This window comes from Somniosus microcephalus, chromosome 3 (genome assembly GCF_052327205.1).
Source record: "Somniosus microcephalus isolate GS21.2 chromosome 3, FLI_Smic_1.0, whole genome shotgun sequence".
Lineage (NCBI taxonomy): Eukaryota > Metazoa > Chordata > Chondrichthyes > Squaliformes > Somniosidae > Somniosus > Somniosus microcephalus.
This window is the reverse complement of record NC_140989.1, coordinates 147,408,196-147,428,981: the sequence shown is the minus strand read 5'-3', so window position 1 is coordinate 147,428,981 and position 20,786 is coordinate 147,408,196. Positions and strand designations below refer to the sequence as shown.

At 41.4% G+C, this 20,786-nt stretch overlaps 1 protein-coding gene across 2 annotated transcripts in view; it reads left to right on the top strand.

The window, feature by feature from the left end:
* Positions 1 to 20,786, top strand: part of crls1 (cardiolipin synthase 1) — a 79,135-nt gene that overhangs the window by 28,788 nt on the left and 29,561 nt on the right. For both annotated transcript variants that reach the window (XM_085981725.1, XM_085981724.1), the window contains exon 3: positions 12,572 to 12,701. In XM_085981725.1, the coding sequence (XP_085837851.1) occupies positions 12,572 to 12,701 (130 nt within the window). The remainder of the gene's footprint in view (positions 1 to 12,571; positions 12,702 to 20,786) is intronic.

Sequence of the window (20,786 nt, the reverse complement as noted above, 5' to 3'; positions counted from 1 at the left end):
TAGCTGACAACAATTTTTATTATTAGTCAGTTGAGTGTCTTGAATAAAACATATAACTGAAGAAGCTGCAAGCAAAACTATTGAAAAATGCATACAATAGTTTCCGTTAGCTTATTATGCAGTGTGTAAACTCTCCTCTTGAGGACACTGCCCACTTACACAAGACCAGAAGCAGGTTAGCAAGACCCAAGGGTTATGGAATCCCAAGAGCATACATAAGTGCTGCTGGAGTTTAACTACAATTCCATTGTTTACCAGCTCACCCTACCCTTTAGGCATTGGCTTGCATGATGGGGCAAGGGGTATTAATTAGGCTCCTATCCCCAATTGCTGTCAAGTGACCCCAGCCTTCCTGCCCGCCCCTCCTTCACCCCAAATAAAATCATCTGCTTGGATAATCAAATTAGCATTTTTGCTGTCTATATGTGCCACACCCTCCTTAAAATAAAAAAAGGTTTCCGAGCACAGAACTGTGTCCAAATACTATATTTCAACAGTTGAAAGAGCTCAATTTGTAAGAATACTGTTGGACTTGCTCACGTCTTTAGATCTTCAAATCTTAAGGTAGTTCTACAGTGCATAACAGAATCAAGCACCATGTACTCAAGGCTAGTACGGTGTAATGTTTTATATTGTAAAGATTGGATTGTGAACTTTTGCCACACTGGATTTTAATAAATTTTAGTTGCCAAAGTATAAATTATGCTGTTGGATTATTGATTGACTTTAGACCTGCAAAGTTCAGGTATATCAACATTTAAACAGCTACTGTAACATCTGTTACACAAGTCACTTGTTCACGCATGAACCTTACAACACATGGATATAACTTTTGCACTGGTGCAAGCAGCATTTAGGTGCCTGGTATAAATTTGTAGAGAAGGGGATTGCCAACCAGTCAACTATAGAGACCAGTGCATGCTTTCTTTTACTGTCATCCATTAGAATTTTTTTTAAATTAGGAGAGGGGGGGAAGTAACAATATTTTTAACCTTAATAATACTCTTGAGTTTGCCAATTATGATTATTTTACTGTCAGTGCCAGAGTATGCACTGAATCCCTTCCCTTAATATCTAGTTAATCCAACAATCACAGAAGAACTAGGCTTTCAAAAATATCCTTTCTAAACTCCAAAATCAGGTAGTTAACTGATTTAACTTGAACTTTGTTGTTTTGTAGTGCATTTGGGTTAAGACTAAATAGTATTAATATGAAAATTATGTGGTGATCCCACAAATGTGAAATCATTCGCAATCATGAGTAATGTCGTTTTAATTTTTCTAATTTTGTGATTTAAAGCTTTATAGAAAAGTCATCAGCAAAATAGTACAACATTTAGTCATTAAAACTGTGCTTTTAGTTTCTGCTAACAATGGTTATACAGAAGAACATTTCAAACATACAATAACTTTTGCACTTACCAAACCGATTGGAGCACTAGATATCTGGATATTTAAAGCACGCTGTCTTCAGAGTGCTGTGTAGCTGCCCCAGATTTTTAGACTGTCTGATTCAGATGGCTTTTAACCCCCGCTGTTTGTTCTAAAAGCACTTGCAGGCGTTGTAAAGGAGTTTCTGTTGGACGTGCGCAAGAAGTGTAAGTATTAGTAAGTCTGTGTGGACTCCGGGCATGTACTTTGTGTCTTTCATCTGACTGCTTTGTTCCTTTTGTTGTAGCTATGCGTTCCTCCAGCAGAGCTCTTGGAATGTAACTTGCTTTGATAGCTAAATGTCTGGGATAAGTGAGGGCTGGCAGGCTATAACCAACTAGTAAGATGGATTCATGGTTATCTTCAGGGTTAATGATGACTCTTTGGCCTTAACGAAAAAGGAGAAACAGTTAAGCAAGTGAGTCTGAAATGGATTACCATTTTTCCAGAAGCTGACTTGTGTATTGGTTCTTTTTTCTGAGGGGGTGGGGAGGGAATGGGCTGCTATTATTAATAACTGTATTAATGAGACAATATAACTCATCTCTGTAACTGGCTAGGCAAGAGGACATTTTAACATTGGCATTATGATCTGTTATCATTTGTGAAAACAGGGTGTTTCTAAATCTATATTGCAGGTTGGGGATGCAAGTCTTTATAAGTGGGTTTGGAGAGGCAAATGATAATTCATATACAGGTAGACTATCCTTTATCCGAAAACCTCGGGACCAGCCGTGTTTCGGTTTTCGGAAAATTTCAGATTTCGGAAGGTATTTTATAAGACTGGGAAATTTGTCGGGGGTGGGTCGGCGGGGGGGTCGGCGGGGGTCGGGGTCGTGCGCCACTCTGGTCATGTCGTGCGCACGACTTACGCTGAACGAAAAAACCTTCGGTTTTTAGAGGGTTTCGGTTTTCGGAAGTTCGGATAAAAGGTAGTCTACCTGTATATACTTTATATTTAAACAAACGTGCTCCTTACAGTCCAGTGTTGCCATCACTAATTTTGCCTCCGGACATAGAAAACAGGTTTTCACAATTTTACAGGTTTGAGGCTGATCTGTTTATGGGGAAGACCAAAAAAAAAACAAATGCTATTAGTATCACTTTATCAAAGATTTAGGAGAGGATCCTGTGATTGCTGTGCCATATCTTGGTGGAATAGATGAGGGAGTGCAACAAAGGTTCACTAGACTGATTCCTGGGATGAGGGGATTGTCCTCTAAGGAGAGATTGAGTAGACTAGGCCTCTATTCTCTAGAGTTTAGAAGAATGAGAGATATTCTCATTGAAACATATAAAATTCTTACAGAACTTGACAGGGTAGATGCTGAGAGACTGTTTCCCCAGGATGGGGAGTCTAGAACCAGGGGTCACAGTCTCAGAATGGGGTGGGAATTTAGGACTGAGATGAGGAGAAATTTCTTCACTCAAAGGATTGTGAATCTTTGGAATTCTCTACCCCAGAAAGCTGTGGATGCTCAGTCGTTGAGTATATTCAAGGCAGAGATCGATAGATTTTTGGATACTAAGGGATATGGGGATAGTGCAGGAAAGTGGAGTTGAGGTAGAAGATCAGCCATGATCTTATTGAATGGCGGAGCAGGCTTGAGGGGCCAAATGGCCTACTCCTGCTCCTATTTCTTATGTTCTTATTAGGTTTTCCACCCATGCCATCTATTGTTTTGAGGGATGGTTGCAATCCATTAGAGATCCACCTTTCCATCATAACATCTGCTGTGGGTCGTATTGCCTTATTATATAATTTATCTGTAGATACCATGTGACCTGAAAATTGTGGTCTATAATGAGCACGATTGGCGCCTGCTAGGCAATTCTGGGCACCCAACCTGTTCCCTCTGTTCAACCAACTTCTCTGCTCTGCCCCAGGTAAAAATAAGCCAAAAAATATTGCTTAAGATGGAAATAATCTGTATAACAGACGTTAGTTGTAGAAATTAAATTCTTCTCCATTCCCTTTATTTTACAAATGGATTTTACGCGGAAAGAAAGTTCACCAGGTGATTAGGACAACAGCAATGCCTGTTGAAGTCACTGTTATGATTCAAGCTCTCGCCAGATGCTTTTCCTCATGCCCAGTGTGAAAAGCCACTCCCATAGACCAGCCCTCACTCCCCAAGAACAGAAGTGTGACCTTCTGTGCAAAGTATCTGATGATGTAGCATGTCTGATGAGCAATAAATCCCATATGCTGCAAATGAGCTCACTAGAAATAGTACAAGACACCTTGTACTCTTCTGGCCTCTCCAAAAGAGGTACAAATAACACTGACAGTCTGTAAATGTCTACTTAGAATATGAATCCGATTAATCAATAAAATTAATCATCAGAAAGAGCAAATGTAACAGATTTCACTAGATTACAAAGCTTTACTTAGACTGTGTTCCAAAATAAAACTTCTTGGAATCGCAGGCACACTGCAGTGCTACACCTTTACTTAGGACCAACATCTATGATGCAAAGTTTATATTTGCAATCAGATTTTCAGCCTTCCACTGGCCCCACTCAATAATTTAACAAAAAAACTACCCTGCTAGTCTTGATCTCTTTATGCTATGACAAAAGAATATAGACAGATCCCACTCACAATTAATCTAAGTCAACCAACTGTAAAGCATTTCTTACAGCGACTGGACGTATCAATCAGATCCCTTTTCACGACTACTAAGGAGGCTGTTTGGTATCAACTTTAAACCATTCACCTACTATCTGGAAAAAGCTGAGTTGAGCATCTGGTAAATAGGACAGACAATCATAGTTAGTGGCTCTGTCTTTCGCACAGTGACATAAGAAATAGGAACTGGAGTAGGCCATACAACCCATCGAGCCTGCTCCACCATTCAATAAGATCATGGCTGAACTTCTACATCAACTCTACTTTCCCGCTCTATCCCCATATCCCTTGATTCCTTTATTGCCCAAAAATCTATTGATATCAGTCTTGAATATACTCATCGACTGAAAATCCACAGCCCTCTGGGGTAGGCACTATTTTGAAGAAGAGCAGGGGAGTTATCCCCGGTGCCCTAGCCAATATTTATCCGTCAGACTACACTTAAAAAAATACTTCACAACCCTCTTGAGTGAAGAAATTTCTCCTCATCTCAGTCCTAAATGACCGACCCCTTCTCCTTAGACTATGACCACTAGTAGACTCTCCAATCAAGGGAAACAGCCTCTCCACATCTACCGTGTCAAGCCCTCTCAGAATTTTATAACCAATTCACAAACCTGTCTTGGTTGGCCAGACACCTCCATCTATACCTGACGGGTGACTGTGTGGTGATAAAATCTAAAATTAAACTCAGTGTTACAGCCAGAAGGCTGTAAAGTGCCTATTAGAAAGTGCCTCATGCTTGCGTTGGACTTCATCGGAACAGTGTACATAGGAACAGGAGTAAGCCATTCAGCCCCTCAATCCTGTTCCGCCATTCAATTAGATCATGGCTGATCTGTATCTTAATTCCATCTACCTGTCATGGTTCTGTAACCAAGGAGGCTAAGGACAGTGAGGGTAGAATAGAAGTGGGATGGAGAAGTAAAATGCCAAGCGACTGGAATCTCAGGGTCATGCTTGCAGACTGAATGGAGGTGTTAGCAAAGCAATCACCCAATCTGCGTTTGGTCTCCTTGTAGAGAAGACCGCATCGTGAGCAGTGAATACAGTATACTAAGTTGGAAGAAGTACAGGTAAATCACTGTTTCACCTAGAAGGAGTGTTTGGGGCCCCTGGACGGTGGGAATTTTTTTTTCTGCGTGTAAGGCGGCATCAACATGCGGGCCGCTTGCCCCGGCCTTCCCTCCCCGCCAACTCCTTGCACTAATCCTGCCTACCAGGAAAATGATCTCCTAATTATCAATTTGTCTGGTAGTTTTTTTTTCTCCCCTGTTCTCTTGAAGGTGCTGAGTCTTGCTAGGATCCATCAGTACCTCACCCAAGTGACCATTTTCCAGGCTTTGTGTGTTCACTGCGAAAAGAACCAGAGACCTTTTGGTCTATTTAGCTTTGTATTGCACTGAGCAATGCTTTTAACCACGAGGCAATGGGAAAGCTGCCTACAGTGCAATGATTAAAAGAAATAGTTTTACATTGGGTCAGTGTAGAGATGATTCATACAATAACCAGATGTGCTTGGAATTAAGGTTGCTGTCATAGTTGTGGAAGCGTGGCTTTTGGAGTCGGGAGCCGGCTTCTGAAATTCCTGTGCCATTATGAAGATAAACAGCAGCAGTGATAAAGTGTTTGTAGGAGTTTGTACCAACTAGGGATGGCTCTAGCAAAGCACATTCCATCGCGAAGAATGTGGTATATATAAATGAGAGATCGGTCCAAGCTGTTTGCAAGTCCTTGATGACAGGAAATGACTGACCTGGTTTTTTGAATAGTTGAAACATCCACTGGAGTAGGTGGGGATGATAAGAACTTAAGAGTGGACGTTTTGGTCATTAATGTTGCATTAGGTGAAATAAATCTTAAAGCATGCTGGAGAGGCCCTGTTTTATTAGCAAGGTAGGGTTATAATTTTGCGCTTATGGCATGTAGGTAAGATCGGATGTAGTCCTGAAAGTTTAATGTTTCACTTCATCTTCGTATGACCCTTCTCTTCCCCCCCCCCCCCCCCCACAATTTCCTTCATCCACGTGAAAGTTTAATTATTAAAACCATTGAGCATATATATAAAATATTTGGAAACCTAGTAGTGAAATGGATTTTGTTTTTCTTCAAAAAAATTTAAATTGCACTTAAAATTATGCAATGTATTGTAGCAAAATATAAAAACAAAAAGTGCTGCAAATATATAGTAGGTCTGTGGGCACCTGAAAAGAAAAAAAAATTGGTAAATGTTTAGGGTGTAACTCTATCAGAACTGTTCTGACCCGAAAACGTTAAACTCTCTTATTCTGCCCGACTTGCTGTGTTTCCAGCATTTTCTGTTTTTATTTCACTGTTCCAGTGTTTGCAGTTTTTTTTCCTAATTTTCACCCCTATTACACTGTGCTTGAGACTTTGGCCCCATCCTCCATTGTATGGAGTTCCTGGTCCCAGCTGTGCTGGCATGGGGAGCCACCCGAGTGGAGTCCGTGCAGCTCCCTCACAGTGAATGGGGGAAGGGCCCTTGGAGGAAGCTCTTTCTGACTTTGGCGTCCTGAGGGAAAGCTGACCCAGCTGCACAGGGTCTATGATCCAAAGAGAAACTTTTATTTTTTTCAGTGAGGGAGTTGGGGTTATTTATTCTCCCAAAAAGGAGCAAGCTTAGTGAATTTTCACCCTATGGTTGACATAGAATAAATCATATGTGATCTTGACAGCAGCATACCTAAGATGTAGTAAAAACTCCTTCAAAATCTCCCCTCTATTAATTCATTACCTGAGTCAGAGATAAAACGCTGTTTCATTACAATAGAGGCATTATGCCATGGAATGCACAATGTATTATTAGGACCACTGATTTATTCTGACTGATTTAAGTCCCGTTGTCTTTTAATTACAAACATTCTGGTATTTTTGGATCAAATTCTGCAATTCTATTTTTTCCATGACAGCTTTTGAATACAATAGTTAGGAAGTAATGCTACAATATTTGCCGATGTCTTCATCAAACCCCATCTGGAGCACTGCATTTCGTTTCGCGTACCGCACCTCAAGAAAGATATATTGGCCTTGGAGGGGCTACAGCACAGATTCTGCAGAATGATACTGGGGCTGAAAGGGTTAAATTATGAGGACCGGTTGCATAAACTTGGTTTGTATTGCTTTGAGTTTAGATGTTGAAGGATGATCTAAACTAGATGCTTAAAATGAAAAAAGGATTCGAAAGGATAGACACAGAGAAACTATTTCCTCTGGTGGGGGAATCTAGAACAAGGAGACAAAATAAAATTAGAGTTAGGCCAGTTTGAGTAAAATCAGAAAACTCTTTTTCCACAAAGCGTAGTGGAAATCTGGAACTCTTCCCTCAAAGGGCTTTGATGCTGGGTAAATTGAAATTTTCAAGACCGAGGTCAAGTAGATTTTTGCTAGGTAAGGGTATCAAGGGATACAGAGCAAAAGTCTGTAAATGGAATTGTGGTACAGATCAGCCATGATATAGAATGGCAGAGCAGGCTTGAGGGCTGAATGGCCTACTCCTAAAACTGTAAATCAATGGCTTTGATTATTATTAAGCTGCTAGTAAGTATATGTTGCATTTTATTTCCCTTTTTTAAATCTTAGCATGCACCATAATATAGGATGGTAAGCAACATAAAACCATGAAGAAATCCAGTGAGAAAAAGCTATTCAGCCCATTAAGTCAGCTCCATATAGAGTTTGTGTAAGATTATTCTATCACGGACTTCTCTACCACACCCCACCTATGATCCCCTACTTTAGGGAGCACTAATTTTCGTTGTGGTGGGGGAGGGGTTGGTTGGTGGGGTCTTGTGCTTTCCATTCCTATCCATGTCCAAGATAAATAGATTGTGCATTTCTGCTTCATGTATACCTTTCACTATTTTGAAGATCTATATCATGTCTCCCTTGTGTCTTTTCTCATGCAAAAGTTTAGTCGTTTGAGCTTTTCTCCATAATTTAGGCCTCTAAAACCCTTCGAATCATCCTGGCTACTCTACTTTAAACCTTTCCTGTAATGCATCTGTGTTCCTTTTGAGATAGGGTGACCATAACAGCATGCCCTACCTCCCCTTATAGATTTGTTTATAGTTGTCTGTTTTTTTTTTTTGCCAAACCATTTTTCTATTCATCTGGACAATTTGTCAGCTATTCTATGAACTTTAAGCTTCCTTATTAGTATCTCATAAGATACTTTGTCAAATGCCTTTTGAAAGTGCATGTAAACTACATCCTATAGTTTAATGGTTACCTCAAGGTGTTACGTTAGTTTTGTACGGCCTATTACTTATAAAACCACGCTCACTAATTCCATATGATGCCAGTGTTCTTTAAATACTCGTTTACAGCATCTTGGAGAATGCCCTCAAACATTTTACCATTATAGATGTTAGATTAATCAACTTCTAATTATCAGGATTATGTCTTGCTCCTTTTTTGAATATTGGAACTATTTGCCATCCTTGGATACTTTTTCCAGTATTTGTGGAGCTTTGAAAAATATCAACTAAAGCATCACTGATTTTGTCTTAAGTCATTGAGAATTCTAGGTTGTATTCCATCTTGCCCAGGAGCGTTGTGGCTATTTAATGCTTCTAGTTTTTGCATAATACATCTTTTTTAACTTGTATGTGTGTACTATGGTTTGCATAGCTCCATTTACTATGACTGGAATTTGTCTACTGCCCTCCTTTGTGAAGGTTGATGTGAAGAATCTGTTCACTATATCTATCATGCCCAAATCACTTGTAATAGTTTTATTCAAATCATCGTTTAACAGATCCGAATATTTGTTAGCTTTTTTCTTGCTATTAACATTGTTGCAAAAGATTTTTGGGTTCATCTTGTTGCTGCCCTCTGATTTTTTTTCTCCCTACTTTTCTCGCCTTCTCTAATATATTAGGTTTTTTCAGACTTTTGTCATAGCGTGAAAATCTACTTCCCTAAAGTCTTCTAGCACCACATTGTTGTTTTTGGCCTTTGACAATTCAAATCTAACAATATAATCATCTCTTTCTTATGGTGGTAGCAAAGCAAATCAAGTATCAATATCTATTTGCAAAATACTGCGGATGCTGGAAATCTGAAATAACAACAGAAAATGCTGGAATGAGTATTTGAAGCTTCAGGTGTAACAGCTGGGATATCTTGTAGGCTGCCTGCAAATTTCCTCTGAGGGCAGTGCTCAATGATGTGCCCCAGGGTCTGATTAGGAGCTCCACAGTCGCATGATGGGGATGCTTTAAGCTTCCATCTATGAAGAAGGGGGCACCATCTACCATGGATGGTTGTCCACTATTTGCAAGGAAGGTTTGATCCTTCAGGTTATACTGTGGGGTCCTCCTATAAGGAATCCATTCCGTATGTCACAGTTCTTCCAAGCATTTTGCCATCGGTCATCAAGGCTGAGGGGGGATCCATGAAGGGCTTTGGCGCTTCATTAGATCTCCGATGCTCACCAACTTCTAGTCTACTGACCAGCTCTGATGGATTGCTAAACAGCCTCTGCTTTTGTTTGTACTCTCTCTTTTCTTCACTATGTCCCTCTTTATTTGTCTAGTCCGCTCCCCATCTGCCTGCTCCCTTTATTTTGCTGGTCTCTAACAGTTACCAATTAATAATTTGCCACCTTTATCACTCAGTTCTATCTGCCTTGTTTCAAACATATCCCCTTCTGCTACATCCACTCTGTGTGTAGCTGCTGTATCATTTATTTATCAATAAAGCAATTCATGTGCTTCTCTTTGTAAAGCATTTCATATCCCCTTAGATTCAGCTCTTAGAAACATGGCTGACAGCAGAGAATTGCTGAGATATATAATAGAAATATTCTCATTAATCGCATAACCCCTAAATCCAGTACTTTATTCCTTACAGCTTTTTGTATTTGTATAAAAATATTTAAGCTTATCCCTCAAAATATTTATTTTCTTATTTGCTCATTCTGCTATTGTTATTAATTTCCTTTTTGCTTTGATTCATTAACCTCTTGCTCCCCACCAAAGCTTCATCAGTTTAAATCCTGTCCCATTGTCCTATTCATCTTTTCTGAGGGCACTGGTACCAGTCTGGTGTAGGTAGTTCATCCTATCTGAACATCTATCTCCTACCCAGACATTCAGACCCAACCCTACACTGATGCTGACAGTACTTTGGGGGCACACTGCACACGCCTGTGTTTTGAATGAAAATCCGTGGTGCCCTTGGACTCCTACCTCATGTCAGATCAGGAGATCTTGGCACAGTTTCAGTGACATTCAAAATCGCAGCAGGAGGTAGGAGTCTGGAGCAGCGCTGTGTAGGGGAGTCCAAGGGCTCCACTTATAGGGGAACCAAGGGGTTAGAGAGAGGAAAGCCTGAGAGCCAGCATTTGTGGGGGAAAGGGGAGAAAGGGAAGTCTGAGTCTGGAGGGGGTACGGCGGGAGAAGAAAGCCCGGCAAGGGTGGGGATGGAAAAAGAGGGAAGCTGGAAGGAAGCTTCTAGTGAAAGCATTGCTGGTGGGGGTGGGATAGGGTGGTGAAGGAAAGGAAAGGAAAACCCGAGAGCCCTGCTGGGACAGGAGGGGAGACAGACAGCCTATGTGAATTGTGTTCTAATACAAAAGCAAAATACTGCAGATGCTGGAAATCTGAAATCTGTGGAGAGAGAAACATGAAGGGTCATCAACCTGAAACGTTAACTCTGTTTCTCTCTCCACAGATGGTGCCTGACCTGCTGAGTATTTCCAGCATTTTCTGTTTTTATGTGAATTGTGTACTTGTTGCAGGAGGGAAAAACATAATTTTTTAATGGAAAATATTGCAATTGTATAGGGGAGCATGCCCTCGGTCCCTAGAAATGAACCACCAGTGGGGCAGAGCTGTGTTTGCAAAGTGTCTATGCAATTCTAAATTTGCTACCGACAGCCCCTGACTATGTTCAATGGGTTCAAATCCTTATTTACTATTAGCCAACTTAAAAAAAATTAACAAACTTTTTTCTGCCACTTAATAGATTATCTGGTACGACTGGGGGAACAAAGTTTTAAAATATAGAAAAGAAATAATGAATTCCCAAATGGCAAAAGGAAAGTAGTTTTCAAAATGAAGAAAATGTTCCTTTTATTTTTATTTTTAAAGAACCGGAATGTCCATGTTCTTTGTAGATTCTAAAATGCACCAAATAAAGGCCTTCATTTTTCACCACTTCGAGGTATTGGGTTTTCTGTCACTGCTACTGTGAGAAAAATCCACTCCAGAGTGCTAAAAGAATCATTATTTCCATTACATAATTCCTTAACACCTTTATGTAGTATTTTCTGTAATGTCCTTGGCCATTACTACTCATTGGAAAATGTATTCTATGCTATGCAAATTTACTAGACAAATTTAGTTTGCCACACCTGATTTGGGTTAATTTTCACACGTGATCATAAAAGAAAGACTTGTATTTATATAGCGCCTTTCACGACCTCAGGATGTCCCAAAGCGCTTTACAGCCAATGAAGAAATTTTGAAGTGTAGTCACTATTGTAATTTAGCAAATGTGCACACAGGAAGGTCCCATAAACAGCAATGTGATAATGACCAGATAATCTGTTTTATTGATGTTGGTTGAGGGATAAATATTGACCAGAATACTGCTCTTCTTCAAAATAGTGCCATGGGTTCTTTTACGTCCACCTGAGAAGGCAGACGGGGCCTCGGTTTAACGTCTCATCCGAAAGATGGCATCTCCGACAGTGTAGCACTCCCTCAGCACTGCACTGGAGTGTCAGCTTAGATTTTGTGCACAAGTCACTGGAGTGGGACTTGAATCCACAACCACCTGATTCAGAGGCAAGAGTGCTGCCAACTGGGCCTGACTTTCACTATCTCGAGATTTGCATCAGACCAAACTGTTTAGAAGAAACTAAAAGCAATTGCATGGCTCTACGCTAGATGTATTTTTTTTTTAAGTTCAAACTTTTTAAACAATTTTTACTATTGCAATAATTTCACTCTTTACCTTCTTAAAAATGTGAACAATCTCAGAATACTGTTTTATTAGCTCCCCTTGCTATAATTCTTAATTGATCTGTCGGTTAAAGACAGCATTCTCCGCCAACCTAAACAAAGTCAGGGATCTTAGGTGCAATCTGATCTGAAGGGACCCCATGGTTCATTTTAGGATTTCAGAGCAATTACACCTAGGCTTCAAGGGACATGTATCTACGGTCCATTTTAGATGGCATAATGTTCATGTCCTTGTAATGTTCATGTCCTTGTAATAATGGCTCATCTCTAACAAATTGAGAGCAATCTTGCAACGTTTGTTTTTGGTGTGTTTGCACTAGTTACAGCCAATAATCAAAAATAAATTGGGGGGGAAAAAAGTTATGTAAATGCAGAAGTACTTTGTTGTATTATAAGAGAGACATGACTTAAGTTTGTGTAATTTCGCCATTTTTGTTCAAGTGATTTCTTTCTCCGATGCATCATTGATGATTGACTGACTGTTTAACACATCCCCTATTTTCTTTACATTTTGCAGTTGGATGGGTACATTGCACGAAACTGGGTTAATCAGAAATCTGCTTTGGGGAGTGCCTTGGACCCACTGGCAGATAAAATTCTGATCAGTGTCCTGTACGTCAGTCTGACTTGTGCTGAGCTCATTCCAGGTACTCTCGTTATTCTCTTTCTGCTCTCCCTTCTAGGATAGTTTAGAAAAATAAGTGGTGTAACAATAACGTGTTTCAGCTCTGAATACCAGCAGCTACACCAAAGGTCTCGGATTTCATCTGCTTCGACCAGCTAATGGCCCAGATACCAGTGTCTGATGTACCTTTGCATTATTACCCCTGAGATTGTAGGACAATCTGGACCAGATGAGTTAGCTAAATCTAGTTGCAAGTAAAAAAAAAAGGAACTTGCATTCATATAGCACCTTATCACTTCCTCAGGGCATCCCAAAGAGCTTCTTAGCCAAAGGATTATAGAATCATAGAATAGTACAGCACAGAAGGAGACCATTCGGCACATCGAGTCTGCGCCAGCTTTTTTGAAGAGCAATCCAGTTAGTCCCACTCCCCCGCTTTTTCCCCATATCCTTGCAATTTTTTCTCCTTCAAGTATTTATCCGATTCCCTTTTGAAGGCTGCTATTGAATCTGTATTCACCACCCTATCAGGCAGTGCATTCCAAATCCTAACCACCTGTTGAATTTAAAAAGTTTTTCCTCCTGTCACCTCTGGTTCTTTTGCCAATCACCGTTAAATCTGTGCCTTCTCATTATCGACCCTTCAGAAAATGACTTATTAAAATGTACTCACGCTTGTTACGCAAGCAAACACGGCAGCCAAATTGTGCACAGTAAGGTCCTAGAAACAACAAATTAATGAATGACCATTTTAACTTTTTTTGTGGTGTTGCTCAAGGGAGGAATGTTGGCCAGGGCACTGGGAGAAATATCCTGCACAGCTTCAATTAGCGACGTGGAACCTTTTCCATGCACCTGAGCAAGCAGCCATTTGAAGTCTCACCTGAAGGACAGCACCTCCAACAATGTAGCCCGATCTCTACAACACTGATGTACCTAGAGATCTAGAAATAGATACCAGGCTTATTGGGCGAGGATGGCCATGATCTTAGGAATATTCCTTCAAGGAGAAGTTTCAGTTTCCACACCGAGTCCTCGTCACATTTCGTTTAACTATAAATTCTTTATCATCTCCCAGCTTCACCTCGACATCTACGTGCTCCTCTGCGCAATCAGTTTGTCAGAACTTGGGTCGATTTGTGACCGTCCCATCGGAACCAGACATTACAGTTGATAAAGAATCCACAACACCTTTTTATTCAGCCTGTCATGGACTTCCCTATTCCATGTTCAAGCTAAATATGGGAAGTCTTCCATGCAGGGCAGAAACCTAGAAACTGAAAAGCCAAAGTAAATACCTATATTCACAAAGCACATTCCAAATGAGACTTCCGGCATATTTAAGGCACGACAAGTCATTTGGAATCAAGCTGCTAAAGTTTATACTGTGCCAGAAATCTCTGTATCTTAAATTAACGTGCTTGGTATTCAGGCAGCTGAATTGCTCCAATAGTCCATCATTGACACCCTGGATGTACAAATTCTATGTACTACTTTGTAGAAATGCCCGTCTTGGGACATCAGGTTTTCTTGTAATCAGACACGTTAAACTGATCGGGGTTTCTTTTAAATCAATAGCTAGAAACCAATTTTGAATGCTTGTAAAAATGCCAATAGCTTTAAAAAGCTACTCCAGGAAACTCCATACTCGACCTGTTTTAAAGTAGGTGAAACTCCTTTCATGTTAGAAGGTGCTTGACTGCATTCAGAACGTACAGGCAAAGACTCAGCAAGACAATTGTCCTTGCTGTTACTGCTCCATAAATCCAATATTAAGTCAGTGCTGCTGTTTTTCCAGCAGTTTTGTTTTGGTTGAGCAACAAGGATGAAGGGTCAGGACCCATAGTGCAGGACATCAGTGATGTATGGGATGCTGATGAGATTCCTGAAAACTAAATCTTCAGATGGCCTCGGCTTCAGGTCATCAATATGAGTGACGAGTGATTGCTTGCTTTCAGCAGATGAGGTCATATGGTGAAAGGATTTAATTTCATCTTATTTTGGCAATAGTTCTATTTACATGAAGCAATACTATCAGTACTTCTGGCAATATAGTTGAATTTTCATGATTTCTGACTATATCTTCTGGCTTCAGAGAGTTCTCTGGGCTGAAACGATGGGCATTAGATTGTGGTTTCAGTTAGCTTGTCTTATCTGCAATGCTGTGATTTTATTGTTCTGTTATGGCAGTGTTAGCTGTGGTGAAACCCAGGCTGAGCTGCATTGATGCTGGTTTCATTGCTTCCAGTTACACCCTCACCACTCGCTTGCAGAACTCATTATTTTCTTAGTGTGGTTTATTAATTTTTAATAGAACACACTGTTTTTATTCAGTTATAAGAGACTAAAGATACTGGTGTATGTTCTTTCTTTCCTTTTTTCTCATTCCTTTCTTTTTTCTTTCTGTCCTCCTTTCTCTTTTCTTCCTTTCTTTCCTCCTTTCTCTCTCATTCTTTCCTCCTTTCTCTCTCATTCTTTCCTCCTTTCTCTCTCATTCTTTCCTCCTTTCTCTCTCATTCTTTCCTCCTTTCTCTCTCATTCTTTCCTCCTTTCTCTCTCATTCTTTCTTTCCTCCTTTCTCTTTCTCTCGTTCTTCCTTTCGTTCCTCCTTTCTTTTGTTCCTCCTTCCTTTCTTTCTCCCTCTTTATCTTCCTTTCATTCATTCTTTCTTTCTTTCCTCCTTTCATTCTTTCTTTCCTTTTTCTTTCCTCCATTCTTTTGTTCCACCTTCCTTTCTCTCTTCCTTTCTTTCCTCCTTTCTTTTACTTTCCTCCTTTCTATCTTACCTCCTTTCCTCTTTTCATTCTTTCATTGTTTCATTCTTCCTCATTTCTCTCTTTCTTTCTTCCTCCTTTCTCTTTCTTTCTTTCTTCCTCCTTTGTTTCATTCCTCCTTTCATTCTCTTTCTTTGTTTCTTTCCTTCTTTCCTCCTTTCTTCCTCCTTTTTCTTCCCCCTTTCTCTTTCTTTCTTCCTTCTCTTTCTTTCCTCCTTTCTTTACTCCTTCCTTTCCTCCTTTCTCTTTCCTTCTTTCCTCCTTTCTTTCTTCCTCGTTTCTTTCTTTCTTTCCTTCCTTCTTTCTTTCCTCCTTTCCTCCGTTCCTTCCTTCTTTCTTTCATTCTTACTTTTCTCCTTTCTCTTTCTTTCTCAATTTCTTTCCTCCTTTCTTTCTCCTTTTCTTCCTCCTTTCTTTCTTCCTCCTTTCTCTTTCATTCTTTCCTTCCTCCATTGTTTCTTTCTTCCTTTCATTCTCTTTCTTTCCTCATTTCTTTCTTCCTCCTTTTTCTTTCTTTCTTCCTCATTATTTTCTTTTCTTCCCTCCTTTCCTCCCTCCTTTGTTTCTTTGCTCCTTTCATTCTCTCTTTCTTTCTTTCCTCCTTTCCTCCATTCTTTCTTTCCAACTTTCTCGTTCCTCTTTCTTTCTTTCCTGTCCTCCTTTCCTCCTCCTTTCTCTTTCTTGCTTTCTTCCTCCTTTCCTTCCTCCTTTGTTTCTTTCCTCCTTTCTTTCCTCCTCGTTTCTCATTCTTTCTTTCCTTCTTTGCTCCTTTCCTTCCTTCTTTCATTCCTTCCTCCTTTCCTTCTCTCTTCCTTTCTTTCCTCCTTTCTTTCTTTCCTCCTTTCTTTCTTTCCTCCTTTCTTTCTTTCCTCCTTTCTTTCTTTCCTCCTTTCTTCCTTTCCTCCTTTCTTTCTTTCCCTCTTTCCTCCTTTCTTTTCTTTCCTCCTTCCTTTCCTCCTTTCTTTCTTTCCTCTCTTTCATGTTTCCTCGTTTCTCTTCCTTTCTTTCTTCCTCCTTTCTCTTTCTTTCTTTCCATCTCCCTTTCTGTTGAGTCTGTGTTTACAAGTGCAGTTATGAATAACAGGACACAGACAACAGAAGTAAGTAAACAGGTCTTTAGTGATTGAGGGTCAAGGCGGGAACTGAGGTACACTTGCTCCGCAGGGTTTATATACCGGTGTGGTCACCACCGGTACTACAATGTACAGGAGCCATTAAAAGTAGTCCATCACTTTAAGGTATCCTCTTAAGGTAGTACAGGTTACATACACTACACTTCCTCCCCTTTTAGCTTAACAGTGGACACCCCAATTAATACACTACATGAATAATATACATATATACAATTTACACACAAGAACTGTTCAAAGATTCAGTCTCTGAGGAGGCCTCCTGATCCGGCCCGGATAACGCTTTTCAGGGATCTCTGGTTCCCATTGCTGGGGTGACTCATCCAATTGATCTCCTATGGATTCAACATCATCCAATACGTTCGAGTCTGAGGTAGATGCTACAGGCTCAATAAGTTCTTCAACTGTGTCTCTGCCGTAGACATGGGGCCGACCCTTGTTCTCGATTCCACAAGTTGGTCAGCATGACGTCGTATTACGTTCTCTCCAACGTCTACCGTGTACATCAAAGGTCCCTTTCGTGCACAAATTGTTCCAGGTTGCCATTTATCATCCCTATAGTCTCTGGCCATCACTGGTTGTCCTATTTCAAAACTACGAGTGGCCTTTTTATTTACATGCTGGAATTGCTTGTTTTCAACTTCCCGTCGCACATTGGGTTTTAACAAATCCAACCGGGACCGCAACCTTCTGTTATAGAACATTATGGCAGGGCTTTGATTTGTCACTGCATGCGTGGCGTTTCGATACGCCATTAGGAAATTGTCCACCTTGTGTTGTAGTGGAATATGATCTTCACTCATGGCCTTTATTGCCTTTTTGAACGTTTGTACAAATCTCTCGGCCAACCCATTTATAGCCGGATGATACGGGGCAGATGTATAGTGTTTCACCCCATTCTTTTTCATGAATTTCTGGACTTCTTCTGACACGAACTGTGGTCCGTTGTCTGAACATATTTGCTCCGGCAATCCATTCCTTGCAAATATGGTTCTTAGAACTGCGATTGTCTTCTCAGTGGTAGTGGTCGACATCTTAATCACTTCTGGCCATTTAGAATGTGCGTCTACTGCTATCAAAAACATGGAATCCATGAATGGACCTGCAAAGTCGATATGCACATGTTGCCATTCCCACGGATGCAGCGGTGCAATTGGAGGTGCGTTCTGAACTTTTTGGCACCCTGAGCAGCTTTTAGTCAGATCCTCTATTTGTTTGTCTATACGTGGCCACCACACATAAGCCCTAGCAAGGCTGTTCATCTTGACTCCCCCCCAGATGACCTTCGTGCAATTCTTTTAGAACTCTCTCCCTTAATTTAGGAGGAATAATCACCCTTGTTCCATACATCAATGTTCCTTGACATACGGACAGCTGTTCTCGTCTGGCTGGGAATGCTGGTGACAGCAGGTCGCCATGTGCTGGCCATCCCTTCACTGTCAAATCGTAGACCCGAGACAGTGTCGGGTCATTTCGGGTCTCTCTCTCAATACCTGCATTGGTGACTGGTAAGCATTCGATGATGGTCAAGTGAAATATCTCGACAGGGTCAACTGCCGGTGCCTCTTCCGCTGTAGGTAGTGGCAGGCGCGACAGCCCATCAGCATTACCATGCTGCTTTGTACCTTTGAACTCAATATCATACTGATGTGCCTCTAGGAAGAGGGACCATCTCTGAAGCCGTCATTACCGGAACACCCTTCTTAGGGTTAAAAATGGAAACCAACGGCTGGTGATCTGTCAGCAGCGTAAACTTTTGGCCGTGCAGGTAATGGTTAAATTTCTTAACTCCCCACACGAGGCTGAGAGCCTCCCTATCTGAGCATAATTGCGCTCAGCGGAGGTCAATGATCTGGATGCAAAAGCGACTGGCCTTTCCGAGCCATCTGGAAACTTATGTGAGAGCACTGCCTCGATACCATATGGAGATGCATCACAAGCTAAGCGAATAGGTAGCGTTGGGTTAAAGTGAGCCAACACTTCCTTAGAGGTGATCAATGCCTTGCTCTTTTGAAAAGCCTGCTTACAATCATCGCTCCACTTCCATGGTATTCCCGTTTGCAAAAGCGTGTTTAGTGGGTGTAACACCGTGGATAAATTTGGAAGAAACTTGTGGTAATGGTTAACCAACCCGAGGAACGACCTCAACTGGGATACATTTTCCGGTGCTGGAGCCTTGACTACAGCTTCGATCTTGTCAGGGGACTTATGGAGCCCCTCTTGGTCAATGACGTGGCCGCAGTACGAGATTTGCTTTTGAAAGAACTCGCATTTCTGGCGATTAGCTCTTAGCCCATATTCTTTCAACCTGATGAGCACCTGCTCCAAATTCGCGAGGTTATCGTTATCTCCTGTAATCAGGATGTCATCCAGGTAGCATTGTGTGCCTGGGATTCCCTGCAATACCTGCTCCATGGCCCTTTGCCAAATCGCTGGAGCCGATGCCACTCCAAAAACCAGCCTATTATACTGATATAAGCCCTTATGTGTGTTGATCGTGAGATACTGTCGTGACGCTTCATCAACTTCCATCTGTAGGTACGCCTGCGCCAGGTCTATCTTGGTGAAGTGCTTTCCGCCAGACAGCGAAGCGAAGATATCTTCGATCCGCGGAAGCGGATATTGCACCGTGTGAAGAACTGGATTAACAGTGATCTTGAAATCGCCACAGATGCGAACCTTCCCAGGTTCCCCAGGCTTGTTGCTCAACGAACGCTTCATGACAGGAACAATGGGTGTAGCCCATTCGCTCCAGTCCACCTTCGACAGTACCCCTGAATGTTCTAGCCCTTCCAGCTCTGCTTCCACAGCAGGTCGTATCGCATAGGGCACCGGTCTGGCTTTGAAAAATTTTGGGTTTGCTTGTTCTTCAACCTTGATGGTTGCAGTAATTCCTTTCAGTGTTCCCAGTCCCTGTTGGAACACCTCCCTAGCATCGTCTAAGATTTTGGACAGTCGTTTAGGTTTGACGTCGTCCTCCTTACAGGCATCCACAGTCAGTGCTTTTATGGAATGCCAGTCCAATTTTATTCGCCTGATCCATTCCCGTCCTAGTAGTGGCGGACCTCCATCAGGTAACACGTACAAGTCCATTTTCTGACTTTCTTTACCATTGTAGACCACATTTACTTTTATTTTTCCTTTGGGGTATACTTTTTGCCCCGTGTATGTTTTCAATACAGTCTTCGTATCCCTCAGGGGAAAATGCGAGAATAACCTTTTGTAGTCTTGCTTATTTATGACCGTTAATGCTGACCCTGTGTCCAGCTCCATCTTCACTTGGACTCCTGCTATCTGGAGCATGACCCAGATAGTTTGGTGGTCTGCTGTGTTACCCACATTATGTATTTTCAGACAACCCAGTCCCTTGCTGCTGGAGTCTGAATCTGTCTTCTGTTCATCCGAACTGTACTGTCACCTTGTGTACTTTTTTGTACTTCTCCTGTGGTGACATTTTGCTGCTGGTCTTCTTTCCTGACCGGCATACTCTCACTATGTGACCAAGTTTGCCACATTGCCTGCATTCTTTGTTTTTGAACCAGCACTGGTTCTGGTCATGCGTTGTCCTTCCGCAACGATAGCACTTTACTGCGCCCAATGCCATTTCATTGGTGCTGAATTCCAGTGGCCTTTGCTGTATCTCTGCAGCGCCCCGTGCTGCTGCCTCGTGGGATGCTGCAATGCTGAAAGCTTTGTCCAGCGTAAGATCCTTTTCCTCTAGCAGTCGCTTCTGGGTTCCTTCCCTTAGGAGCCCACACACAAACTTATCTCTCAGTGCGTCTGCTAGTCCTGTTCCGAACTGGCAGTACTTTGCTAACTTGCGCAGTTCTGTTAGGAATTCAGCGTTGCTTTCTTCTTTATGTTGAATTCTTCTGTAGAATTTAAACCGTTCCGCTATCAACAGCGGTGTGGGATTTAAATGCTCTTGCAGGATAGTAACAATATCCGCGAAACTCTTTTCTACCGGTTTGACTGGGGTTACCGAGTTCCTTAATAACCCGTACGTCTTCGCACCCATCGAGTTTAATAGGGTTAGTGCTTTCTTATCATCCGGTACATCATTTGTACTACAGTAAACTTCGATGCGTTCCACATAAGTGGCCCAATCTTCCACATCGTTGTCGAAGGCAGTGATGTTACCCGTTTTCGGCATCCTTGCTGAGTTTCTTCTTTCCCTTCGGATATTCTTTAATATGATGACTT